A 27,623-nucleotide genomic window follows, 5' to 3' on the forward strand; every position below is an offset into this window, starting at 1 on the left:
ACCCTCCTTATTATTGAAAATGGGTCGTGCATTGTGGAGTTAGCCCCCAGTTATTAGTATGATAAATGTCTCTGAAAATCATGACCCAACATGTAACTCTGACATTCTTTCCGCCCCCTCTTCCGCAAGATTTCCCTGAGCCATGTTGGGTTCATTTTTGGTCTGCTTCAGTCCTGAGGTGTTGGGGGCCTCTGAGGCTCTGGCTCTCTGATTTGGTAGGAGTTGATTTTTCTCTGAATTGATCTCCTTCCCCTTTGTGCTGGTATCCAGTTCGCAGGAAAACATCACCCTTGCTTATTTCGCCAGTTGTCCTTAGTTTCAGTTGGGCCCCTTCTGAGGTATGTTGGGGCAGCTCTCTTCTTAGGATCTGCATCTATCTGGAAAAGAGAAGCAGATTCTCCAACGGAGAGTGAGTTAGCACCCAGAAAATTGAGATAACACTTACTTTTTTGATAGACAGTTTGATAGGTGTAGGCCCTCTTATACCCCGTGATTGATGGTAGCTTGATATTGTAGAGTGGGCTTGTGTTTGGGTATGGTTCTGACTTGTTTCCCAGCTCCAGCTAAGGGTCTAGTACCACTGAGTGGATCAGTTAGCCAAATCAAGAGCAATTGATTCCTCACCATGGCTGTGTACCACTATTGCACTTGTATGGGTATCACATCCGGTTAATTGTTGCTACTTAGGTTAAACAATGTGTTGCTTGGACAGATCTTGGTCACTTCCCCCAGTCGCCTATGTAGCGCCTTCTGGCACTAGACACGCTGACTGTCTGGGGACTGACTCTCTCCTGGCTTCCAGCCATGTCATTCCATTTTACGTGTCAGCTGCGTATGGAGTCTTCAGCAATAGGGTCTTACCACTGGCCTTTGGTGGGTCATCAATTACTCTGACAGAAGTCTGTCATTGTTTTGGGAAACCTTGTAGGTTTCTTTGATCAAAAGCTCATTGTGGATTGTAGGCCCAAGCTGGAAGTGGGGGTTACAGGTCAGTGTCCACTAAGAAATTGAGGAAAAAGATAACTAATATACAAGAGTTAGAGAGGAGAGAGATAGAGGGGAGAGGGGGAGAGGGAGGGAGGGAAGATGTAGGAGATTTAGGTCAGTCTTGATCCTACCCTCTCCAGTGTCTTGTGGTTCATGTGTTTCCTATAAGGGACTAGTGAAGGTTCAGTCATTTGGTCTGTCTTTTAGGAAGTAGAATTTTATGGTACCATTGCCGTTTGGGTCCGGATTACTGTTTTCCACCCTTTGATTCCCTCCCCGCCCTCCCATCCATCTTATTGTCTAGTCCATGAGGTACTTGCTGGGTATGTAAGGCATCTTGGGCAAATTCAGGTTAGGTGTTGCAGATGAGTGAGACTATGTGTCGATTTTTTTTCTGTGATTGGGTAAGTTCGCTGAGAATGATCTGTTCCAGGTTCAACCATTTTTCCTCAAATTTCTTTATGTCATTTTTTCTTACTGCTGTTTAGAATTCCATTGTGTAGATATACCACATCTTTGTTATCCATTCTTCTAATGATGGACATCTGGGTTGATTCCAGCTTTTAGCTATTACGAATTGAGCTGCTACAAACATGGTTGAGCAAATCTCTCTGGCTTTTGGTTTGAAGGTTTTAGGGTACATGCCCAGTAATGGTATAACTGGGTCTGTTGGTATTTCTATAGTCAGCTTTTTCAGGAGTCTCCATATTGCTTTCCAAAGTGGTTGTACCATCCTGCATTCCCACCAACAGTGAATGAGTGTCCCTGCTTCTCCACATCCTCGCCAGCATTTATTTTCATTTGACCTTTTGATGTTGGCTATCCTTATTGGGGTAAGGTGGAATCTCATAGTTGTTTTAATTTGCATTTCTCTGATGATTAGGGATGATGAACATTTTCTTAGGTGTGTGTTTGCCTGTCTTGTAATTTTGTTAATTTGAAGTGTTGCTCTTTTTCTTTGCTGAATGGAATTGGCAAGAGGTTTATCAATCTTGTTTTTGTTTTTTTTTAATTTTTCTTTCTCTCTTAAAGAACCAGCTCTTTGTTTCATGAATTTTCTTGTTTTTCTAGTTTCCAAATCATTAGTTTCTGCTCTGACCATAATTATTTCTTCCTGGAGCTTTTGGGGTTGTATTCTTCTTGTTTTTCCAGTGCATTCAGATGGCTAGGTGATTGATTTGGGATCTCTCTGTCTATTATGAAGGCATTTGGTCATATTAATTTTCCCTTAATGACTGCCTTCATTGTGTCCCATAAAATTTGGTACAATGTGTTCTAATTCTCATCCAATTACAAAAATTTTACAATCCCCTTTTTTATTTCATCCACAACCCATTTATTGTTTAAAAGTGTGTTGTTCAAACTGAAGGAGCTGATGGAGTTCCTGATGCATCTCTTGTTAATTTTGAGCCTTATAGCATTGTAGTCTGATGTCATGCAGGAAATAATGTCAATTTACCTAAATATATGAAGGTAGGCTTTATGGACCAGTATATGATGAATTTTGCACTTTTGGCCTGCTAAAAAGGATATGTATTCTGTAGATTTAGGGTAGAATGTTCTATAGATGCCTGGTAGGTCCAGTTGATCTATGGTGTTGTTTAGCTCTCTTAATTCCCTGTGGATTTTCTGTCTGGATGATCTATCTATTGTTAACAGTGGAGTACTGAAGTTCCCCACTATGATGGTCTTGGTGTTTATTTCTGTTTTGTTGTCAAGTAGGTTTTGTTTTATGAGCTATAGTGCACCTGTATTTGGTGCATGAATATTGATCATTGTGATATCCTCTTGCTGGATTGTTCTCTTTATGTGTAAGAAGTGGCTTTTTAAAATTACTTTTGATTTGAAGTCTATTTTATTCAATATTAGTATACCAACATCTGCTTGTTTTTTATTTTCACTCACTTAGAATATTATTTTCCACCCTTTCACCCTGAGGAGGCGTCTGTCTTTAGTGGTGAGGTGGGTTTCTTGAAAACAGTAGTTTGCAGGGTCTATTTTTCTGATCAACCCTGTTAACTTGTGTCTCTTGGTGAGTGAATTAAGGCCATTAATGTTTAGGGTAATAATGCTGAGAACTGATTTAAACCTTGCCATATTGTGGTGCTCTATGGGGTTTGGTGTTTTCTTGGACTTTGTAGTTTTTTGAGCCTTCTCTGGTTTTGGTTATTGTAGTCTGCTTCTTATAGGCTCTTGAGCTTGGTTGTTTGACTCTTCTGTGTGGAGAATTCCCTGAAGTATTCTCTGTAGGCTTGGCTTTGTGTTCATATAGTTGTAGAACTGACTTTTATTATGGGTAGTTTTTCTTTTACCATCTACTAAGAGGGATACTTTTGCTGGGTACAGAAGTTTGGGTTGGAAGCCATAGGTTCTTAAACTTTGTAGTGTTCCATTCTAGGCCCATCTGGCTTTCAGGGTTTCCACTGGGAGAGTGTGAAGTAATTCTGATGGGGTTACCTGATAGGGTAATGTGTTGTGTCTCTCTTGCTGCTTTTAGGAATTTCTCTTTGTTTTCATTGTTTAGAGTCTTAATGATAATATGTCTTGGAGAGTTTCTTTTTTGGTCTAGTCTGTTTGGGGTTCTGTTAGCTTCTTATATCTTTTTTTTTTTAATATTTTTTTTTGTTCATTTTTTATTTATTTATTTGAGAGAGACAGACACAGGGAGAAAGACAGATAGAGGGAGATAGGATGGGCGCGCCAGGGCTTCCAGCCACTGCAAACGAACTGCAGACGTGTGCGCCCCCTTGTGCATCTGGCTAACGTGGGACCTGGGGAACCGAGCCTGGAACCGGGGTCCTTAGGCTTCACAGGCAAGTGCTTAACCGCTAAGCCATCTCTCCAGCCCAGCTTCTTATATCTTGATGGGAATCTCTTTTAAAAGGGTGGGAAAGTTTTCCTTGATAATTTTGTTGAATAAGTTCTCTATGCCTTTGGTCTGAACTTCTTCTCCTTCTGTTATATCCATGATCCATATGTTGGGATGCTTAAGTGTATCCCACAGTTCCCTCATGTTCTGTTCACAATTTTTTTTAACTTATTCAAGATTTTGGACTTGTGCTCTGTTTCTTCTGTCTTGTCTTCCAGTTATGGGGTTCTGTCCTCCACATGCCTGACTCTGTTCTTGAGGGCTTCTAGAGAGGTTTGATTTGTTCAATGTGGTTTGTATTTTTCTATTGACTTTTTCTGTATAGTATCCATTCCTCTGTCAAGTTGCCTTTTCAGGTCATTTTCTGATTTTCTTAATGCTTCTAGGAATTCAATCTTGCATTTACTTATGTCCTCATTGATCTTAGCCAGCTTATTATTGAGGGTTTTTTTTTTGGCTCTCTTTCAGATCACTTAGCTCTCTTTGGATGACTCTTTTTGTTTCTATTAGATCCAACCTATCAAGGACAGCATTCACACAATTGTTGGTCTTTTGTTGATTTTCAGCAAGTTTTGCCAATTGGTTGGTCAGGGTCACATACCTTGTGTCTTCATTTTGGGGTTCTGATCCTTTGTCTCTTCTCTGTTTTGATTAGAGGTTTCCATTGTGGGACAAGGCACCCTTATTGGGGTTCCTTCCATTTGATGTTTCATGCTGTTCCTTTTGCACTGTGGTCTGCCCATCACATTGTGAGAATATTATTTAACTCAGGAAGAAGCTATAGTTTAGGCTTCTGATGGCAAGGGGGCCTTTCGGCTCAGGCAGGAGGAGTTGGCTTGGCCCTGGTGAGGATCCAGAGACCATATAGCAGGTTGGGAAAGGAGAACCTAAAGACTGTGTGGTCTCAGAGGCAGATGGTGGGTAGGGGGATAGGACTGTGCTGACCATTGGCAGATGGGGGGAGTGGAGGGATGCACATGTCCCTTGGCAGATGGCAGGGACTGGAGATGGGATGGCACAGTCCCGGTGGTGTGGTGGGGCTGCAGGATGGGACAGCTTTGTTTTGGTTGTCGTGGCAGGTGGGAAGGTGGGGGAGGGAATGGGATAGCATGGCCCCTGTGGCAAGGTGAGGTGGGGGAATGGGATGGCATTGTCCCAGTGGCACAGCAGGGTGGGTGGATGGGATGGTGTGGTCCCAGTGGGGTGGTGGTAGGGGGATGGGATGGTGTTCCCAGTGGCTTGGAAAGCCATAGGAGCAATGAGAGCCAGATGGCACAGGGAAAGGTGAGAGTCACCTGGCCTGGATCTGCAGAGGCTGCAGGTAGCTCAGGAAGAAACCTGGACTGCGGTGCAGTTGCTGGGATGGGTATTTGAGGAGTTAGAGGGTCTAGCATGCTACCCAAGAATGTGGGAATCAGTAGATTCCTTACTATGCTCCTCCATACCCTCCCACTGGAGGTCTGCTAGGACTTGTTGACCCTGAAACCCCACATATTGTGCCTGCTATTGCCTCAGGAGCTGAAGCATGGTTAGGCAGATGCCATCTTGACTGAAAGTCTCCTACTTGTCTTTTTTTTTTTTTTTTTTTGGTTAGGCTGCCTTGAACTCACAGTGATCCTACCTCAGCTTCCAGAATGCTCAAATTAAAGTTGTGAGCCTCCATATCTAGCCCTATTTATCTTTTATAACATAAATAAGGGAATAAGGTTGACAACAAAACAAAACAAAACAAAAAAGAAAGAAAAACAAGACTAGCAGGTACAATGCATCATAAGTAGCCATTCTTGGAACTTACGTGTTTTTCCATGATATCATACCTAAGAATCTTATAAAATATGCATCCATTATATACAACTAAATATACCCATAAAATGACAGTAAGTCTTTACATTTGAGTCTTACCCGGCTAGAATCTAAAGCAGTAGGCATATTTCTCAGTTCATATACAGCAACCTGTCCATCACTGTCTCCAACTAGAAGGCAATCTGTCTGCTTGGCAAAGAGAACAGTTGTAAACTTGATCCCAGGGTTAGCAATATTCACAATCAGAGGGTCTAAACTGCAATGAAATATTTTATTTGTAAATTTCGGTGTCATGTCAAAATGGTATTTTCAAGATATAGATTATGAAAAGTTGATTTGATGTTCATGTAACATAAACCAAAAATCTCCAAATGTGTTTCCAAACAGAATAACTGCTTCTTCTAATTGAAAACCTCATTTCTTCAATGTGTCACCTTCAACTAGGAAAATTTAATTAGTTCATAACTTAGAGGTGAACTCATGAATTAAAGCTTGTGACAATTTTGCACATCTACTTGGCTAGACTATAATCCCTATTTGTTGGATCAAGTACCAGTCTTTAGTCATTATAAAGATTTATTCTTCATCTGTTTTTTATCAAATGTGACCATAATTAAAATTAGAATTTGATTGAGTTAACTGCCACCCAGAATGTGGGTATACTCCATCAAATTAGCTGAAGGCTTTAGGGAGAAAAGATGGGATCCCCAGAAGTGGAATAAAATGCTTTCAGTTTTAATGCCAAAAAGTAACTATCGACAGTAATGTCAAACTGTCAGCTTGTCCTGTAAACTGAAGACTTCCTTGGACTTATGAATAACTGTTAATATGGGGATGGAAATACAGAGACAGAGTGCTACATTCATCCTACTTGCTCTGTTTTTCTGGAGAAGCTTAACACTATTTCTTTAAAAATAACTGTGATTTTTTGTATGTTTGAGAGTTTGTTTTTTTTTTTGTTGTTCACTTTTTATTTATTTATTTGAGAGAGACAGACATAGAGAGAAAGACAGATGGAGGGGGAGAGAGAGAGAATGGGCGTGCCAGGGCTTCCAGCCACTGCAAACGAACTCCAGACGCGTGCGCCCCCTTGTGCATCTGGCTAACGTGGGACCTGGGGAACCGAGCCTCGAACCGGGGTCCTTAGGCTTCACAGGCAAGCGCTTAACCGCTAAGCCATCTCTCCAGCCCGAGAGTTTCTTTTTTTTTTTTTGTTTTTTGTTATGTTGAAGGACTTTGGTTTTGATTTTTGCATGCTAGGGATCAAACTTGGGGACTTGTGGGTATGACAAGAGCTCTATCACTGAATTATACTTCCAGGACAGACTAATTATTTTTTCACAGAAGAATGTTTTGAGTCTCATCAATCTATGAAACATGAAATGACACTTTGAATAAAAACTTTTCCTAGTTTTAATCATTGAAAACAATTCCCCTGTGCCCTTAAAAAAATAAAAGGTAGTGACTTTCAACTACTTCAAAAGGAGTACTATCCTGAAAACTAGTTTTACCAGAAAAAATAAAATCAGAGGTTGCATTATTTAAATAAATCACTTTGTCATATAAAAATTATTCCCTCCTTCCTTCCTTCCTTCCTTCCTTCCTTCCTTCCTTCCTTCCTTCCTTCCTTCCTTCATTTCCTTTCTTCCTTTCGAGATAGGGTCTCACTCTAGCCCAGGCTGACCTGGAATTCACTACATAGTCTCAGGGTGGTCTTGAGTTCACAGCAATCCCCCTACCTCTGCCTCCTGAGTGCTGGGATTAAAGGCATGTGCCACCATGACCAGTTTAATAATTCATTTTTGTTAGATACTGCTTTAACCAACTACATTCTCTAATTAATGTCAAGTGTTATTTAGTTTTAACTGTTTTTACTAGAAACATTTTCAAAAACATTAACATTTAATACTTACGTGCTAATATGAAGGTCCCAAATCTCTACTCTACTTTCATTTGCAGCTGCGAATATATAGGATGATTTTGGAGACCAAGCAACATCATAAACAACATAAGTAGTTGGATAAAAACTTAAAAATGGCTTGAGAGTCTCTTGATGCCATATCATAACACCCCAATCTGCAGAACAGCTTAGGAATACATCATGACAAAATGGGTTCCATGCAACTTTATACACTGGACCCTAGAAAGAGAAAAGGAAATATATATGTAAATAATATTTAGCATCTTATATTTTGAACTTCACCAACAAATAAAAAAATCTTAGATATCTAGAATATTTACAGACTACCAACTGTTATGTGGTATTAATTTAGCTGAAAGATCATAAATTGATTTATCTATAAAGAAAAATGAAATTATAAAATTTGTAGGAAAATTGATGAAACTGGAAATGATTATACTAAATGAGGTGACCCAGGCTCAGAAAGATAAAGATCATATGTTCTCTCTGACATGCAGATTTTAACTTTTAATATTTCTATACACATACAATTAGGGGGTTTGAGAATGGGCATCAACTATAAAATTAGATAGGAGAATGTGAAAGGGAAGCAGGAGGTATTTGAGAAGGATGAATTGAATGAAAGGACTCTTGAAACTTGAAAGTGGAAAGGAGGCTTTGGTGGGAGAGGGCATGAGGAGGGGGTAGGGAAGAGTTTGTTTGCAGTGGCTGGAGAAAAAGGTTTACTTCTGGCTTACAATTTTGAGGGGAAGTTTCATCATAGTGAAGACAGCATAGTAGAAACAGAAAGCTGGGCATCACATCTTTCAATTAGCATGGAGGAAGTAACAGGAGAGAGCTGAGTGTAGCAAGCTGTGCTGGGCTATAGCACTCCAAGGCCCACCCCCGAAGATTCCAAAATCTTCCCAAACAGCACCACTAACTAGGTATTAAGCATTCAAACACATGAGACTATTGGGGATAGTTACATTCAAATCAGTACCACAAATGCAGAGAATATATAGAGGTAAAACAATTTTACATTGAGATAAGCAGAAGCATTTGATTACAAATGGTACTAATTCTGCAGTAATAAATTTATTACATTTGTTAATTATATTGTACATATATCAGCTTTTCAGAAATACAGGATAAATTTTTCATGTCTACTAAAATTAAACTAACCTTATGTCCTCTATAGGTCTCTAGGTATTGTTCATTATATGAACAAGAACACTTATGAATATGACCTTCTTCAGTACCAGCCAAATAGATATTTGTGTCCTATAATATAAGAATTCAAAATTAATGTGTGTATTATGGAAAGCAGAATGGTTTCTCAACAAAACTAAAAATAGAATTACTATATGACTCAGCTTTACCACTGCTGGCATATACCTATAGAACTTTATGTCCTACCACAGGGTTAATTGCATCCATTTTTATTGCTGCATTAGTCATAACAGCAAGGAACTGGATCCAGCCTAGATCCCTATCAACAGATGATGGATAATAAAAAGGTGGTGCATATACACAATGGAATTTTACTTTGCTGTAAAGAAAAATGAAATCTGTAGAAAATGGATCTAGAAAGCATTATATTAAGTAGGATGGCTTAAACTTGGGCAAAAATTAAAAATTGTACATTCTCTTTCACTGCAGATTCCAGCATTTTTGTTTGTGTATATGTGTGTATAAGCATGTTCATATGCCATATGTATGAGTGCAAATGTGCATATACATGTGTCACTTGTGTGTTTGGGCCAGAAGCTGATATCGAGTACCTTCCTCAATTGTTCGCCCCCTTACTCTGAGCAAAATATTTCAATTCTCAATGAGCCTTAAGCTCACTAGTTCCACTATAGTAGCTAGCCTGTAAGCTCCCAGGATTCCCTGTCTCTAACTTCCCATACCACCATGCCTGCCATTTTATATAGGTTCTAGGGATCCAAAGTCAGGTCCTCATGCTTCCATAGCAAGCACTTTACACACTGGTCCATGTCACTATCCCTGCATCCTAGCTTTTAATGTATATTTAAGTGAATATAAAGTGATTATAAGTGTAGGTATAGGGTATGACACTAAACAGGAAGCCATGAGAGGCCAGAGAGCTGGCTTAGTGGTTAAGGCACTTGCCTGAAAGGAAACCATGAAAGTAAAGAAAGGTGCTGAGAAAGTGAGGAGGGGCAGCAGGACATGTGACATGAAAGTGGAAAGGAGGCTTGTGGAAGCAGTGCACAAGGGGTAGGAAAAGGGGGGGTGGTTAGACAGGGGAAGAGAATCAACAAAAATAAACTCTGTTTTAAAATGCTATGATAAAATCTAATAGTTTGTATGCTGGCTGATTAAATAAAATAAAGACTTGGATGGTATATGGTAAGTATGTTACAATTAAAAGATCTACTAAAAAGTCAATTCAAAAGCCAAAAGAAATACCATCTTGAATATAGTTGTAGTTTGTCCATTTCCTTTGCTTATGACTTTACAATGATGAAACTACTTGAAACAGTACTAAATCTGGGTGTGGTAGTGCATGCCTGTAATCCCAACATGCAAGATGTTTTTATTATATAAAGTATGTAAAAGTTCCCTTTGATGCACATTATCCATAAAAGATTGGTTAGAGAATCATATACGTTGCCATTCTATTACAAGTAAAATTATGCGTGGTCTTAAGCCTCATTTATGTAACATTAATAAAATTGATACTTTTTATGTTTGTTGGCCTTCTCCACTATATTTCATTATCATTTTATTTAATGATCTTTTTCATATTCATTTGTGTAAATTCTATCTACATTTTAGACCTATTGCTTTATTATGTATATTACAAATGTTTTCACATACTGTATGTTTTTTTTTCTTTTTATCTTATATTATTTTCATAAATATAAATTCTTACTTTAGGAGCTGGAGAGATGGCTCCACGGTTAAAGTTACAGAAGCCTGGCAGCCTGGGTTCAATTCCTCAGTACTCACATAAATCCAGATGCACAAAGTAGCACATGCCTCCAGAGTTCATTTGTGGTAGCAGGAGGCCCTGATGTGCCCATATGTTCTCTCTTTCTATCTCTCTCAAATAAATATATAAATATTTTAAAATGTAATAAAATATGTTAAAAAAGAAATTGTTACTTTATTTCAAATGTTAGCATTTTGTGCTTTTACAACATATTTATCTACTTTGAGGCCATTGATGTTTCCCCACATTACAATCCTGTGTTTTTCTCTGCTTCAGCATCATCACATTGTTCTCTTCTTTTCTTTCTTCCTTTTATTTAACTTTGCTTCTTTTTTCCTTCACTGCTTTCTGCTTTTGTTTCATTCATTTAATATTTTTAATTTACCCTAATTATTTTTCAAATTTACAGCTTATAATATTTTTACTATTTATGATCTGTAGGCTATGACAATAGATAAGAAACCATGAGCGGGAAGAAAGGTACTGAGGAAGTGGGGAGAAGCAATAGGACACATGACATGAAAGGGGAAAGGAGACTTACTTGAAGGGGGAAGTGTATGAAGGAGTGGAAAAAGAGGGGAGGAAAATCAGCAAAAATAAACTTTGTTTAAAAATGCCATAATAGGGCTGGAGAGATGGCTTAGCCGTTAAGCAGTTGCCTGTGAAGCCTAAGGACCCCAGTTCGAGGCTCGATTCCCCAGGACCCACGTTAGCCACATGCACAAGGGGGCACACGCATCTGGAGTTTGTTTGCAGTGGCTGGAGGCCTTGGCATGCCCATTCTCTCCCTCTCTGTCTCTCTCTCTCTCTCTGCCTTTCTCTCTGTGTCTGTCACTCTCAAATAGGTAAGTAAAAAATGAACAAAAAAGAAATCATTAAAGAAAATGCCATAATAGTCCTTTCTGTGGTCTGGTTCAGACCACAGTGACGTGGTCAAATGCACAAATAAGGTCAGCATCACTAGTAAATATGGTGCCTCCCTCTAGAAAATGGTGAAGAAAATCAGCCAGCACACTAAATACAATTGCTTCTTCTGTGGCAAAACCAAGATGAAGCAATGGGCTATGGGTATCTGGAACTACAGTTCCTGCGTGAAAATGGTGGCTGGTGGCGCCTGGACCTACAACCTGACTTCTGCTGTCATGGTCAAGTCTGCCATCAGAATACGGAAGAAACTGAAGGACCAGGAGAAGCCCTATCACTTGAGACATCCCTAACCTGCAATAAATGGGTTAATTTATATAACAGAAAAATGCCATAATAAATGATGATGCAGTAATTGGCTTAAACTTGTTTTAAATATATTTCTGGTATAGCCTGGTGTTGTTTCTGTTACTGTGGCTTATTTTCCATTATCTTCCTGCTAACTAGGGATTCAGCCCTAAAGAGAAGGCTGCTTACTAAAAAATCTCCCAAATAAAAGCAGAGGTGATATCTACCCCAACAGATGCATAAACTGCAAATACATGAAACATGAAAAGAAAAACCAGATAACCAGAAGATCAAAATTCCTCCATTGCCAAATTTAAATGGTTAATATGTTGGACCACAAATTCAGGAGTTTACTTGTTGAAAGGTTAATGACTTTCTTTGAAACTAGAGGGAACTGAGGAGTTAATGACTATTATTGAAACTAGGAGGTCTTGGGAATAACTTAGACATTCAGTCCCAGAGAAGCTTAACAACTCCTTGATTAATAAATGCCCCTTAACTTAGAAGGCCTTAAAGGGAAAAAAAAAAAAAAATCTGAAGCATCCTGCTTTAGACAAGCTTATTCTGATTCATTCAGAGCAAGGCCACAAATAGCTATAGTTCCTTATCAACTTCCCTTAGACCTACATGTGGTCCAGTCTGTTTTCTTCAGGGTCCTCCTTATAAGATTGAACCCCATCCTAATTAAGTGCTTCAGCCACAATCCTGCAGGAAGACCCCTCATTGTGCTTTAATAAATAGTCTCTCTCTGTTTGAGATTAAGTTCAATGTTTCTCTTGTGTCTTTCTTGCACATTTCCTTACACTTGAAAAAGTGGTAAATGACTTTAAAGGGGATATAATCACACAGATGACATGAGAAAATCAATTCAGAACATAGTTAAGGAAGTCAGCAATATAGACAACAAATAAAGCAAAAAACTGAGAAGAGGGCTGGAGAGATGGCTTAGCGGTTAAGCGCTTGCCTCTGAAGCCTAAGGACCCAGGTTCGAGGCTCGGTTCCCCAGGTCCCATGTTAGCCAGATGCACAAGAGGGCGCACGTGTCTGGAGTTCGTTTGCAGAGGCTGGAAGCCCTGGCGCGCCCATTATCTCTCTCTCTTTCTCTCTGTGTCTGTCGCTCTCAAATAAATAAATAAATAATTAAAAAAAAAACTGAGAAGAACACACAAAAAATGTTGAAAATGGAAAACTCAATAAAATATATAAAAACACAATGGAAAGATCACTAAAAGATTAAATCAGATGCAAGAAAGAATATCAGGAATAAAACAGAGGGTAGAGAAAATTCTATCTTCAGGTATCAATAAAAAATAGCATGACTATAACTTTCAAGAACTCTGGGATGTAATAAAAAGACCAACTATGAATACACGGGGTATATGAAGGTGGGATAAAAGTAACAGAGGGCTGGAGGGACAGTTTAGCAGTTAAGGTGCTTGCCTTGCCTACAAAGCAAAATGACCCAAGTTTGACTCCCCAGGACCCATGTAAGCCAGATACACACAGTGTCACATGCATCTGGAGTTCATTTGCAGTGGTTGAGGATTCTGGTACCCCATTCTCTCTTTCTCTATCTGACTGACAGACACACACTCTCTCAAATAAATAAAATAAGTTTAAAAAATAACAAAGAAGGCTAGGGATGGCTTAGCAGTCAAGGCTCTGACCTTCCAAGACAAAGGACCCAGGTTCAATTCCCTAGGACCCATGTAAGCCTGGTGCACAAGATGGTACATGTGTCTGGAGTTCATTTGCAGTGGCTGGAGGCCCTGTTGTGCCAACTCTCTCTATATATCTCTCTTTCTTTCTTTCAAATAAATAATTTTAAGAAGAAAACAGAATACCTAAAAGCACAGGAAAACTCTTCAAAAATTTCCCAAATTTACAAAACAAAATAGATGTCCAAATAAAAGAGGTACTTCCAACACTAAAAATACATGACCAGAACAACATTTTATAGTTAAAATGCTAAGAAATAATTTTAAAAATTGCAGGAGAAAAATGACAGCTCACAATACAACCAAGTCAAAATCACATTACACCTCTCAGCAGGAAAAAAAAAAAAAAAAAGCCAGGAAAGCATGGAATGGTATGTTATCAAGCCACACTGCAAAAGATATTAAGAGGAATCTGCCATACAGAGGAGCATGAAAGTCAATGTCAATCACACGAGCACAGGAAAGAGACACTTCATGAGAGGATTACAAGGGAAAGAGATCAGAACATTGTAGGAAAAAAGCCTTATGTAAATGGGGAGAAGGAAAAGAACAAACAGTATTTGAATCAACCAGGAAGATGAATGAAGAAATTACAATAATAACCCTAAATGTAAGATGGTCCTAATTCTCCAATTAAAGATGCAGAAACAGGATTTCCAGATAAGAAAACTAAGAGCTGATGGAGGAGAAAATCAAAATAAGAATGATCATGTTGCAGGATTTTATGGTTCAGGAGTGGTCCCCCAAACCTGTGAACCCAAACTTTGGATCCTTATCTTATTTTAACAAAGAACTGATAAAATGGACTTGATAAGGCTAAATTATGAATTATTGAGTTTATATGGGGAGAAATTGTAATTTGTGAGGTTTATTTAGGAGAAATTGTTATCTAGGAAAAAGGATTGGGCAGTTTTACACACATGTGGGAGATCAAACATAGAAACCCCTTAAAATAACAGACCAGAGAGGATTAAGAAATGGTAAAGAACTCAAAGACCAGATAAATCTTAAATATGATCAAAATGAGAGGGTAATCCCACTGCATGACACATTAGGTAAGAAGAAAAATACCCAAGCTAAGGTAAATATTCCCCTGACAACAGGCTCATATGGATGTTCAGGCCAGGTCATGGGCAAAAGGATGAGAAAAGCATGTAAGAGAGCATGGGCAAGAGAGCATGTATAGAGGCAGAGATCACACACAGGACACAGAGGGGATGAGCTAGGTAACTTCCTTTATATGGATCAGATATTTAATCAGGGTGAGCCTTGTCATCATGCTCAGCTGACCCAGGAGGGGCCAAGATATGATTAGTTCATGGACTCAGAGGACTGACCCAGAAAGGCAGAGCTGAAAAAGAAGCAAGAAGTTTCTGCTGGGCATGTCACTGACAGCCATCTTGGAGAGAATGGATCAAACAGAAGTTTCAGTTTTGTCAAGATGGACTGAATGGCATACTCTTGCTCCCTCTTGGGGTGTCTATCCCTAATTAACTATCTGAAAGAAACTAGCTTTCTCCTATTTCTCCTTCAGTTGGACTACACTCTACTTTAAAAAGGGAAAACTGAAGAACTTCATAATAAAGAAATATCTAAATAAATAAAATAAGTGCTAGGAACATAGAGATCAGGGTTTGCAAACTACAGCCACACCAGGAAGTCCAATACCCCTGAGCCCAGCATCAAGCATTTAGCCACAGCCTGGGAACTCCACAGCCCAACACTACTAGAAATGTTTTGGAGACAACTGTCATACCTAAATGTTGTGGGGAGCATCACTGACATACAAAAGTACCTGAGTCAAAAATGTTGATGCCAGGACTGTAGAAATGGCTCAACAGTTAAGGTGCTTGCTCACATAGCCTAATGACCCAAGTTCAATTCCCCATTACCCAAATAAAGTTAGATATACAAAGTGGCACATACATCTGGAGTCCGTTTGTAGTAGTTACAGCCTCTTGTATACCCATTCCCTACCCTTCCAACATCTCTGCTGGACATGGTGATGCACTCCTTCAATTCTAGCACTTGGAAGGTCAAGATAGGAGGACTGCTGTCAGTTGGAGGCCACCCTGAGACTACATAATGAATTTCTGGTCAGCCTGCACTAGAGGGAAACCCTATTTCAAAAACCAAACGACAAAAAATGTTTATGATGGCAAAGCTAGATAAACACATATGCTGATGCAAGTTGAGGAATGCAGCTGCTCCTACTTCAAATTAGATAAAATAAGTTAAATCCCAACCACAGACCCCCTAGCTCTGTTTACCATAGCCAGATAACTTCCTAGCAAACAAACCACTTTTCTTAAAACCACATGCCATTAAAATCAAGGAAATTCTCTCAAAACAGTGTGTATTATGTCAAGGTGGCTATTTGACATGTACATGTAATCTTAAGAATAAAACTGAGATTCTGCTCCTCTCTTATTCCTTCAGAGAGAGACCTCTGGTTCCTCCACTTTAAAATTAGCCAAATTGCAGTGACTTTGGGATGACTCAGAAGGTATCATGGTGCTGGAAAGAAGTAACCGCAGTGCTCAGTACTGCAATATCTCTATCACACCTTCCAAGGCTCAGGGTCTAATGCGGAAGAGGTGGTGGAAAGAATGTAAAAGCCAAAGGAAGGGTAGGACTCCGTACAACGTGCTTCCTCCAGACACAAAATGGTCTGGATATCCATGGTCTCACAGTGTCTGACACTACCTGCACAAAACCATCATAGGAGGAAAAGATCATGACATCAAAATTATAAGAGACACTGATTGAGATGGGGAGGGGATACAATGGAGAATGGAGTTTCAAAAGGGAAAGTGGGGGGAGGGAGGGTATTACCATGGGATATTTTTTATAATCATGGAAGTTGTTAATAAAAATTTGAAAAAAATTAGCCAAATTGTCTTACCTTTCTTTAAGCTTTGCACTGTCCTCTGTAGGATTTTCTGACCCCACTGTGTATAAATGCAGCAGAAGTACACATGTGAAGTTGAAAGTTTCAAAAACAGAGTACATAAGCACCAGATGAAGAAGGGTTTGTAAATTTGAAATTAAGAAAGTTTCAACACACATAGCCCCAACACAGTACAGAGGAGAAAGTTATTGCTCCCAGGTACCTCAGAAATTGATCAGACTGGAAAACATAGCTCCCAAGCAAGGAATGACCACTCCGCTCACACCAACATACCAAACTCCAGAGAAAGGGAAGACCACAATAGAATTCAATGCAGTGACTTGATACAGAACTAAGATTTCAAAGGTAGAATGGAAGTGCCCATACAAGAGGAAGGAGAAAGTCCCAGCAGAAAACACACCATTCCAAGAGCTGAGGAAGTCCAGATGAGAACCACTAATCAGGCCAGCAGAATTCTGCTCAAATCATAGGACTGGGAGAAAGCCTGGTGCCGTGAACATCAGTCTAACAAAAGGCAATGATACCTCAACCCTACTACAAGCCAGTCCCTCCTGAATATAGCAAACACTGAAAGGTGACCTAAATTTTTTAAAAAATTAATTAATTAACAATTTAACGTTGACATGAAAATCTCAGCACACACACAAGTAATACTAAAAGTCAGGTATGTGTCCTCCAAAATCTACCTAAAATGCTGAAGGAGGAGCCTGATGACAGAAACTTACAAGAAATTTCAGACAAAGGATTGAAAAGAATAATAACACATATATTTCCAAGAAATGAAAGCATTCACAATGAACACAAATATTCAGCTGAATGAAATCAGGAAGTCAACGAATGAGAGGAAGATGGAATTCAGGCAAAGAGATAGAACTACTGAAAACAAAACAAACTAAGATGATGATGGAAATGAAAACTATAGTAGGTGAACTTAAAAATTCAGTGGAAAATGCCGGGCGTGGTGGCGCACGCCTTTAATCCCAGCACTCGGGAGGCAGAGGTAGGAGGATCACCGTGAGTTCAAGGCCACCCTGAGATGACAGAGTGAATTCCAGGTCAGCCTGGACCAGAGTGAGACCCTACCTCGAAAAACCAAAAAAAAAAAAAAAAAAAATTCAGTGGAAAGTCTCACTAATAAATTGGATCATGGGGAGAACAGTGTATCAGGGCTTAAAATCAGAGTGAAGGAACTGGTATGTTCAGCCAAAGAAAACAATATTTTTTTAGTGAGGGGGACACACAGTTGGAGAAAGGGTCTCACTATAAACTCAGGCTGACCTGGAATTCATTCTATAGCCAAGGCTGGCCTTAAACTCACAGTGACCCTTCCAGCCACCCAAGTGCCAGAATAAAAGGAGTATGCTACAATACCCACTAAAAACAGTGAGCTGAAAAAAAAAAAGTGAACAAAACATGCAAAATCTTTGGAACATCATAAAAAGACCAAATCTATGAACTGTAGACATAGAAGAAAACATCACTCCAAAGGAACAGAAAAAAAATGTTTTTCAAGGTAGGGTCTCACTCTAGCCCAGGCTGACCTGGAATTCACTATGTAGTCTCAGGGTTGTCTTGAACTCATTGCCATCCTTCTACTTCTGGATTCTAAGTGCTACGATTAAAGATATAAGCCACCATGGCCAACCAGAAGATATTTTTTTGATTACATTTTATTACAATTGTATGAATTATAGCAGAAAAGTCCCCAAACCTAGGGGGAAAGATATCCATGTAGACCACCAAATAGATAGGAAGAAAGAAAGAACCAACATCACATTATAATCCAAATACTTAAAAGGACAGAAGAAAGAATATTGATAGCTACAAGAGGAAGATCAAATCACATATAAAAACAGCCCCATCAAAATAATAGCTGACTTTTCAATGGAAATTTTAAAAGCCAGAATGCAAGAATAATGTATTCCAAGACCACTACTAATAATCCAGACTATTATACCTGGCAAAATTATCATTCATGCCAAGTGTTGTGGCACACAGCATTAATACCAGCACTCAGGAAGCAGAAGTAGAAGGACTGGTATGAGTCTGAGGCGAGCTTAGGGCTACAGAGTGAGTTCCAGGTCAGTCTAGGCTAGAGTGTGACCCTACTTCAAAAAATATTATCAGTCATAGCCGGGCATGGTGGCGCACGCCTTTAATCCCAGCACTCGGGAGGCAGAGGTAGGAGGATGGCCATGAGTTCAAGGCCACCCTGAGATGACAGGTTTAATTCCAGGTCAGCCTGGACCAGGGTGAGACCCTACCTTGGAAAAAAAAAAATTATCAGTCACAATTGAAAGAGGAAAACAAGATCCATAATAACAGAAGGTTACAAGGACTTATGACCTCCAAGCCAGTTCTACAGTGGATACTGGAAGGAATATTTCAGAGTAAAGAGAAAGACAAATACATCCAATTAGCCACAGGAAAACAAAAACAAAAACAAAAACAAAAACAAATGATGCTAGCTAGAACAGTTGATAAGTGAGTACTGAGAAACACCAAAGCACTAATAAATGAACAGTATTAACTCACTCTTTTCAAACTTAATGCTGAATATTATTAGTCTCAACTTCATAATCAAAAAACACAGACTAACAGATTAGAAAACAGAATCTGTCTATGACCATACCACTCTGAATGTTCCTGGTCTTGTCTGTCTTGAAAGCTAATCAGGGTCAGGTCTGGTTAGTATTTGGATCAGAGAATAAAGGATCCATCTCTTTTCTGACTACCAGAAACTCAACTCACCATTAAGGATGAATGCTACCTAAAGGCCAGAAAAAGAGAATTCTAAGAAAATGGAACCAGAAAACAAAGCAGGCATCACTATCTTAATATCAGACACAACAGACTTTAATCTAAATTATTCAGAAGACATAAAGAAAAGTTTTCATACTGATGTAGCAAAAAAACCATCAACGTGATATTACAGTTCTAAACATATATGCACCAAACATAGGTGCATCTATCTTCATAAAACAAACATTGCTAGAAATAAAGTCAGAGATTAACACCAACACAATAACAGTGGGTGTCTTCAATTACTCACTCTAATCAATAGACAGGGAATATGGACAAAAAATATACAGAGGGCTGGGGATATGGTGCCTGTATGCAAAAGGACCCAGGATAGACTCTCCAGGAACCAGGTAAGCCAAATGCACAAGGTGGCACCTGCATCTGGACTTCATTTGCAGTGGATGGAGGCCTGTGAGCACCATTCTCTCTGTCTCACTACTCTCTCTCTCTCTCTCTCTCTCTCTCTCAAATAAGTAAAACTTAAGAAAAAAAAGAGAAAAGAAAATATATAGAGAAGCATTGGAATACAATATCACAGACTAGGACTGGAGAGATGGACCAGCAATTAAGAGGCTTGCCTATAAAGCTTAATGGTCTGGGTCTAGTTCCCTAATACCCATATAAAACCAGATGGACAAAGTGGTGCACATACCTGGAGTTAGATTGCAGTGGCTAGAAGCCCTGGTGCACATACCCCCCCCACACCAAGTTTGTCTCTCTTCTCTTTGTCTCTGTCTACAGAAATAAATAAATAAAAATTTAAAAATAATCCTATCATAGATCAAATGGACCTAACAAATATTTACAGAACATTATTCCCAAATAATACAGAATATATATTTTTCTCAGCAGACCACAGAACCTTCTCTAAGATAAATAACTTATTAGAATACAAAACAAATCTTAAGAAACATAGTAACTTCTGTTCCATCTGCCCATATTGGCATAAAACTAGAAGTCAGCAAGAAAAACTAGGAAATACATAAATGCTTGCAGATGAAATAACATTTTTTAAAAATTTTGTTTGTTTGTTTATTTATTTGAGAGCAACACACAGAGCAAGAAAGAGGCAGAGAGGGAGAGAGAGAGAGAATGGGCGCGCCAGGGCCTCCGGCCACTCCAAACGATCTCCAGACATGTGCGCCCCCCTCGTGCATTTGGCTAACATGGGTCCTGGGGAATCGAGCCTCGAACCGGGGTCCTTAGGCTTCACAGGCAAGCGCTTAACTGCTAAGCCATCTCTCCAGCCCGAAATAACACTTTTGAATCATGGTTAGGTGGAGAAAAAAACTCATACGATTTTTTTTTTATGGTACCACAAAATCCTATATCCTGAAAGACAAACTAAAATATTTGAATCATCATCAGATCCTTAGAGGTAAAACCTGAATCATAGGGCCCTGGAGAGGGTATGATGATGACTACCAATCTTTTCCTGTTTCACTCGCTCTCTTTCCCTCCTTCCCTTTCCCCGGCCTCCCTCCCTCTTCTCTCTTTCTCTTTTAAATTTCCTATCTTTTTCTTCCTTCTTTTCCCTTGGTGATGGCCTGAAACTCCCAGTACCAGGATGCAGTGAACATCCACATGAACTGTTGATAAGAAAGAACTACAAGGTTTTCCAAAAGAAGACAGATTTCTGTCAGAACACTTGATGACACACCAAAGATTAGTGGTAAGACCCTACTGCCAAAGACACCATAAACTATTGGTATGGAACATGGACACCTGGCTGGAATCTGGAAGAGACTCAGTCCCCAGACTGTTAGCTCATCTAGTGCCAAAAGGAGCTACATGAATGACTGGGGGAAAATGACCAACATCAGTTCCAGAAACCTGTGGTCTAAGCCACTCAGCAGCAAACAACACGACATGATGCTCACACAAGTGCATCAGTGGCACACAGCCATGGTGGGCAACCAACTGCACTTGAATTGGCTAACGGATCTTCTCAGTGGAATGGAGCCCATAGCTAGAGCTGGGAAACAAGTCAGAACCATATCTAAAAAATGAGCTCGCTCTCCAATATCAAGCTTCCACCAATCATGGGTTGCAAGAGGGCCTACACCTATTAAATTCTCTCTAAAATAATAATGTTCATCCCATTTACCTGGTGCTGACTTCACTCTCTGTTGAAGAATCTGCTTCTTTTTTTCAGATGGATGCAGAAGCTGAGGACAGAATCAGCCCATCACACCTCACCAAGGCCCCAGCTGAAACCGTAGAGTAATTGGGGAAATGAGCAAGACTGCTGCTCTCTTGGTGAATCTGGTACCAGACAAGGGTGAAGAAGACAGACACAGAGGATACTCAACTCCTCCCAAGCCAGATATCCAGAGACACAGAACCTCCCAAGACTTCATCACTGAAGTAAACCTAAAATGAACCCAACATGGCTCAGGGAAATTTGCAGAAAAGGGAGCGGAAAGAGTGTTAAAGCCACAAGTTGGGACATTATGCACAGAGACATTGCCTCTTCCACATAACTGATGGCTTCCCCAACAATGCATGACCCACAATCCCCAATGAGGAGGGTCCCTTCAGAGGGGGAAGGACAGGGAGGAGGCTAATGATGGTACCAACATGGCTGTTTACACACTGAGTATGTGCATAACTAATAAAGAGAAAAATATTACACTTAAAAAAATCCCAGACTGGAGAGATTAATGGGTAAAGGCACTTGCTTGCAAAGCCCTATGGCCCAAGTTCAAAAAGCCAGATGCACAAAGTAACACACGCATAAATAAGGAAATAAATATTTTAAAAACAACAAAAAGCTATTATTTATCCATCATTTACTCTGGAGCATGAAGCTATACTTCTAGCAGTTTGTTTTGCTTTTCATAAAGGTCTTTAATCAATTTGGAGTTCATCATTGTACAAAATATGAGACAGCGGTATCTAATTTTATTGTTTTTCCTATGTGACTTGGAACAAAGAGCAAATTCTTCCTCATGGAATTATACTTTTTCTGATCTCAAATGACTACCACTGTCCTGCCGGTGACCAGATGTAATCAACCATTTGGGTGTACTGCCACTCTTGGCTCTTACTGCACACCCATGTTGCTCTCTTTTCCTTTTATCTTTTCTTTCTCATCTGATTCAAAGCATTTTCAGAATCAATTTCTTTTACTGGATTTGTGAATACTTCTATAGTATAGGGGCCCAAACAAACTGCTAGTTCAAGGGAATTCAAATTACCTGAACATTTTTTCTCTTTCTCTTCTTTTTTCTCATTTTTTTTTGGGGGGGGGGGGAAGGGTCTTGCTCTAGCCCAAGATGACATGGAATTCACTATGTAGTCTCAGGATTGCATGGCAATCCTCCTACCTCTGCCTCCCAAGTGCTGGGATTAAAGGCATGTACCACCACTCCCGGCTCATACCTGAACACTTTTAACAGCATTAGTTTCAGATAGCCAAACTGCTTCCCAATGGCTTATCTCAGTTGCTGCCCAAAACAGCAGTACAAGGGAGATTAGCTTACCAAATGTTTGCCAGTACTGTGAAAAGGCCCATAAAAATAACTAATAAAAAATATAAATTTGCTCCAGAAAGAAAATATATCAAATCTTGTTAGCAGAAATATGTCACATGGGACTTTCTGCAAAATAATATAAATAATATTGCCAATCATGTCTTTAAAAAAATTATACAAGTGGATGAAAATAAAAACATACGGAGTAGTTTAATCATATGCCCACCTTAAATTCATGTGTTCTGAATGCTTGGTCTCCAGATGAGGGCAAGTTTGGAGATCGTGTCTTGCTGGAAGAGGTATGCTGATGGAGGCAGACTTAGGAGTGTTACAACAAACTACCCCTTTCCAGAGATTGGGTCACTCTTCTGCTGCAGTTTTCCACCTTTTGTGGCACAAGTAATGCCCACCCTGTGCTCTACCATCTCCCCTCTGAATCATGAAGACTGCAAGTCAAAATAAGAACTTTCTTCTCATCCGCCTATTTTGGTTGGTTCTTTCTCCCATCAATAAGAAAATGAAACTATGACTTCTGGAGAAGATGCTGGCATAGAATCCATGCCAAAGTAGCCCAGGTGAGAAAAAGCCAGATAAAATAAAATAATCCCAGCAAAATACACTCTTCTACTAAAATAGGAGGTATATAAGAAATTATCAACTGCAGCAGAGAAGTAGGAGAGATTCAGAGCATCTAGATACCACAGAAGCAGGCAAAAGCAGCTCCAACAACAGTGGCACCAGGTCTGCATGGCCACAGCTGCAAGGTTTGAACTGAGGCCACAGGAATAGGCAGGTGAGGGGATTCTCCACTCACACCAGCCTCCTAGAAAACTCAAGAAAAGTGAGAGGAGGGCAGCAGGGCCCAACAGAGTAGCTCATGAGGAAGACGATTAAGAGGACCAGCAGAACTTCAGGCACTTTCCACAGCCTCCCCTCCCCCACTGCCAGCACAAGTGCCAGATACATGGGGAAGGGAGCTAACCTATACAGCACAGGTGGTAAGAGCAGTGACCCAAAGAGTCTACCTGAGCTCACAGCACAGCAAAGAGGGACCTAAGCATGTGCACAGCATAAGTGAGACCAAAATGATCCCAAAATGTAACTGGGATTACACCAGGTCAGTACCCGCCAAATAAGCCTCCTATATAGGCTTAAATCTGAAGTGCTAATTGCACCCTCCATGTCTGGGCAAATTTTATGTTAAATCTGATTGATGGTCAGATTTGCCATTCTTAAGTAAGCTATATTTTGGGCTTACCATTTGTTGCTTCCTGATTTATAGTTCCTTTATTTCCTCTTCTGTCCTTAGGGTTTCACTTGCTCACAAGCTGACTTGGAACCCTCTAGAGACCAAACATCTTAGCCTCCCAGTTGACAGGATTAAGGATGTGGGGCAGCACACATCCTTAGACTGTGACTCTGTTAGATGATTTGTTTGTTCTAATACCTACTGTTGCATATACACTCTGTGCTGTTTTTATTTGAATGTGTATACTGCTTAGTTAAATTTTAGAATTTACCTGTGTTTTGTTCTACTCAGCCTGCTTGAATACTCTCATAGCAGGCAAATATAACACTTAGGATCACTTTTGTGGTTACTCAGAGAGTCTTAAGAGCCATAACTAGCACTTTAAGCTCCTACCCTGAAGATATGTAACATCAGATCAAATGATACATCTAAAAACACTGCAGATAATTATAAAATCCAAGTATTAAATTAATCCAAGATGTAAAAATCTGTACATTATAACACAAGAAACACAAAAAACCAAGAAGATATAAATCCACCAAAAAGTATTAATGGAGCTTCCAGTTAAGATGGCGGCGTAGGTATCATGCCAAAGCAGCTTGCGGGGAGGAGGGGGTGAAGCAAAAAAAAAACCCAGCAAAATACACCTTATATGGTTGACACGTAAAATGGAATGGTGTGGCTGGAAGTTGGAAGAGACTCAATCCCCAGACAGTCAGCACGTCTAGTGCCAAAAGGTGCTACTGGGGCGAATGGGGGGAAATGACCAATATCTGTCCAAGCAACTCATAGTCTAACCTAATTAACAGCAAATAACCTGTTGTGATGCCCACACAAGTATAATAGTGGCACACAGCCATGGTGGGGAACCAACTGCTCTTAATTTGGTTAACTGAGTCCCTCAGTGGTACAGAACCCATAGCTGGAGCTAGGAAACAAGTCAGAACCATATCCAAACATAAGCCCACTGTCCATTACCAAGCTACCATCAGTCATGGGCTACAAGAGGGCCTACACCTATCAAATTCTCTATAAAAAAAAAGTTAGAGTTATCTCATTTGTCCTGGTGCTAAATCTGCTTCTCTTTTTCAGATAGATGTAGATCCTAAGAAGAGAGCCACCCCATCATACTCGAAAGGGCCCCGGCTGAAACTAAGAAAAACTGGCAAAAAAAGCAAGGGTGATGTTTTCCTGGTGAAGCAAGGAGGAAGGAGATCAACACAGAGAAAAATCAACTCCAACCAAATCAGAGAGCCAGAGACCCAGAGGCCCCCAACACCTCATCACTGAAGAAGACCAGAAATGAAGCCAACATGGTTCAGGGAAATTTTGTGGAAGAGGGGGCGGAAAGAATGTCAGAGCCACATGTTGGGTCATGATATGCAAAGACATTTATCTTACCCATAAATGTGGGCTAACTCCACAATGCATGACCCATATACCTCAACAAGGAGGGGCCTATTATGCCCAATTCTTGGCACCTCCAGTGACCACCAAGGAGAATCAAACACGTATGCAAGGGCAAGGAGCTTTGATGCGGGCTTAAGCTCAGTCTCTTGACTTCACCAATGTAGTAGGTCCATACAAGAGCCCCGAGTAGTGGGAGGGTTTTTATAGGGATTTGAACATAGAAGAAGGGGATGGGTACATGATTGGTTGATTTAAACAGTATACTCTTCTGGTTACCTTGGGTTTTCAGTGGAGCAAGTTGGTGGGCTGGAGCTAGGGGAATTGAGCTCATCTATGACTATGGGAATGTCTCATGACTTCAGGACTTTAGGGCATACTGTATGGCATAACCGGTTTATCTGGCAAGTTCAGCGGGCTGGAGCTAGAGGAATTGAACTTTATGACTTCAGGAATGTATGGCATAATCAAGTTTCCAGTAACTGTTAAGCCCATCCTTACTGGAAAATAAAAACTTAGACCTTGCCGGGAAACAGAAGCTTAGGGCTATTGAAGACTCTGAAACCTGTCACAGTGTCCATCTGGTCCCTGAGTCCTTCAGGGCCAAGGGAAGGTGGTAGGTCACGGATGAGCCTAATAATGGTACCAAACTGACTGTATTTGCTGAATACAAAATTAATTTGAAAAAATTTAAAAAATAAATAAACAAAAAAAGTCACAAAAATACCCACTTTTACTGAAAAGTGAGGTGTATAAGAAAGTGAAACAGCAGTGGAGAGATCCAGAGCAACCAGAGCCCACACAGGCCAGCAGAAGCAGATCCAGATCCAGCATGTCCATGTGCGCAGGACGGTTGCAGCAGTGCACCAGCCAGCCACCAGGCTCAGCTTGAGTTGTAGAAAAAGCCAGGGGATTTTCCACTCACACTGGAGCACTACGCAAACTCAAGAAGCGTGAAGGCAGTAAACAATGGTGGAGCAGATCACAAGGTAGAAAAACACGTGGAACAGCGAGCGAACTAGAGCATCAGCTTCCTCTCCCTCCGCAACCGCCAGTGCCTAGCTCCCACAAACAGGGCAACAGTCCAGGGAAGAACTAACACCATTGATTCTTAAGCTTTTCCATAAAATAGAAAAAGAAGGAATCCTACCAAACTCCTGTGAAGCGAGCATTACCTTGATACCCAAACCAGGCAAAGATAGACGAAAAAAGGAAAATTATAGACCAATCTCCCTCATGAACATAGAAGCAAAAATTCTCAACAAAATATTGGCAAACAGAATACAAGAATATATCAAAAGGATCATACACAGCCAGGCGTGGTGGCGCATGCCTTTAATTCCAGCACTTGGGAGGCAGAGGTGGGAGGATCGCCAAGAGTGTGAGGCCACCCTGAAATGACATAGTGAATTCCAGGTCAGCCTGAGCCAGAGTGACACCCTACTTTGAAAAACCAAAAAAAAAAAAAAAAAAAAAAAAAGATCATTCACCAACACCAAGTAGGCTTTATCCCAGAGATGCAGGGATGGTTCAACATATGCAAATCAATAAATGTAATACAAGGGCTGGAGAGATGGCTTAGTGGTTAAGCGCTTGCCTGTGAAGCCTAAGGACCCCGGTTCGAGGCTCGGTTCCCCAGGTCCCACGTTAGCCAGATGCACAAGGGGGCGCATGCGTCTGGAGTTCGTTTGCAGAGGCTGGAAGCCCTGGCACGCCCATTTTCTCTCTCTCCTTCTATCTGTCTTTCTCTCTGTGTCTGTCGCTCTCAAATAAAAAAATAAATAAATAAAAATAAAATATTTAAAAAAAAATAAATGTAATACATTATATAAATGGAGTAAAGGACAAAAATCACATGATCACATGATCATCTCAATAGACGCAGACAAAGCGTTTGACAATATCTAACATCCCTTCATGATAAAAGTCCTACACAGACTGGGAATAGAAGGAACATATCTCAATATAATAAAAGCCAATTTATGACAAGCCTACAGTCAACATATTACTAAATGGAGAAAAACTGGAAGCTTTTCCACTAAAATCAGGAACAATACAAGGGTGTCCACTGTTCCCACTGTTATTTAATATAGTACTGGAAGTCTTAGCCATAGCAATAAGGCAAGAGACACACATAAAAGGGATACAAATTGGAAAGGAAGAGATAAAGCTATCATTATTTGCAGATGACATGATTCTATATATAAAGGACCATAAAGACTCTACTAGCAACCTGTTAGACCTGATAAACACCTACAGCCATGTTGTAGGATACAAAATAAATATGATAACAACAAACACACAGAGGATGAAATCAGAGAATCACT

General features: G+C 40.0%; 1 protein-coding gene across 2 annotated transcripts in view; it reads right to left on the reverse strand.

Annotated features, from left to right (window-relative positions):
- Positions 1-27,623, reverse strand: part of Dnai4 (dynein axonemal intermediate chain 4) — a 207,911-nt gene that overhangs the window by 9,742 nt on the left and 170,546 nt on the right. Inside the window, exons 14-16 of one of the 2 annotated variants that reach the window (XM_045151138.1) lie at positions 8,745-8,843; positions 7,573-7,799; positions 5,759-5,915 (exon numbers count right to left, since the gene is read on the reverse strand). In XM_045151138.1, the coding sequence (XP_045007073.1) occupies positions 5,759-5,915; positions 7,573-7,799; positions 8,745-8,843 (483 nt within the window). The remainder of the gene's footprint in view (positions 1-5,758; positions 5,916-7,572; positions 7,800-8,744; positions 8,844-27,623) is intronic. The other variant, XM_045151139.1, reaches the window with a different exon arrangement.

Source organism: Jaculus jaculus, chromosome 5, assembly GCF_020740685.1.
Source record: "Jaculus jaculus isolate mJacJac1 chromosome 5, mJacJac1.mat.Y.cur, whole genome shotgun sequence".
NCBI lineage: Eukaryota > Metazoa > Chordata > Mammalia > Rodentia > Dipodidae > Jaculus > Jaculus jaculus.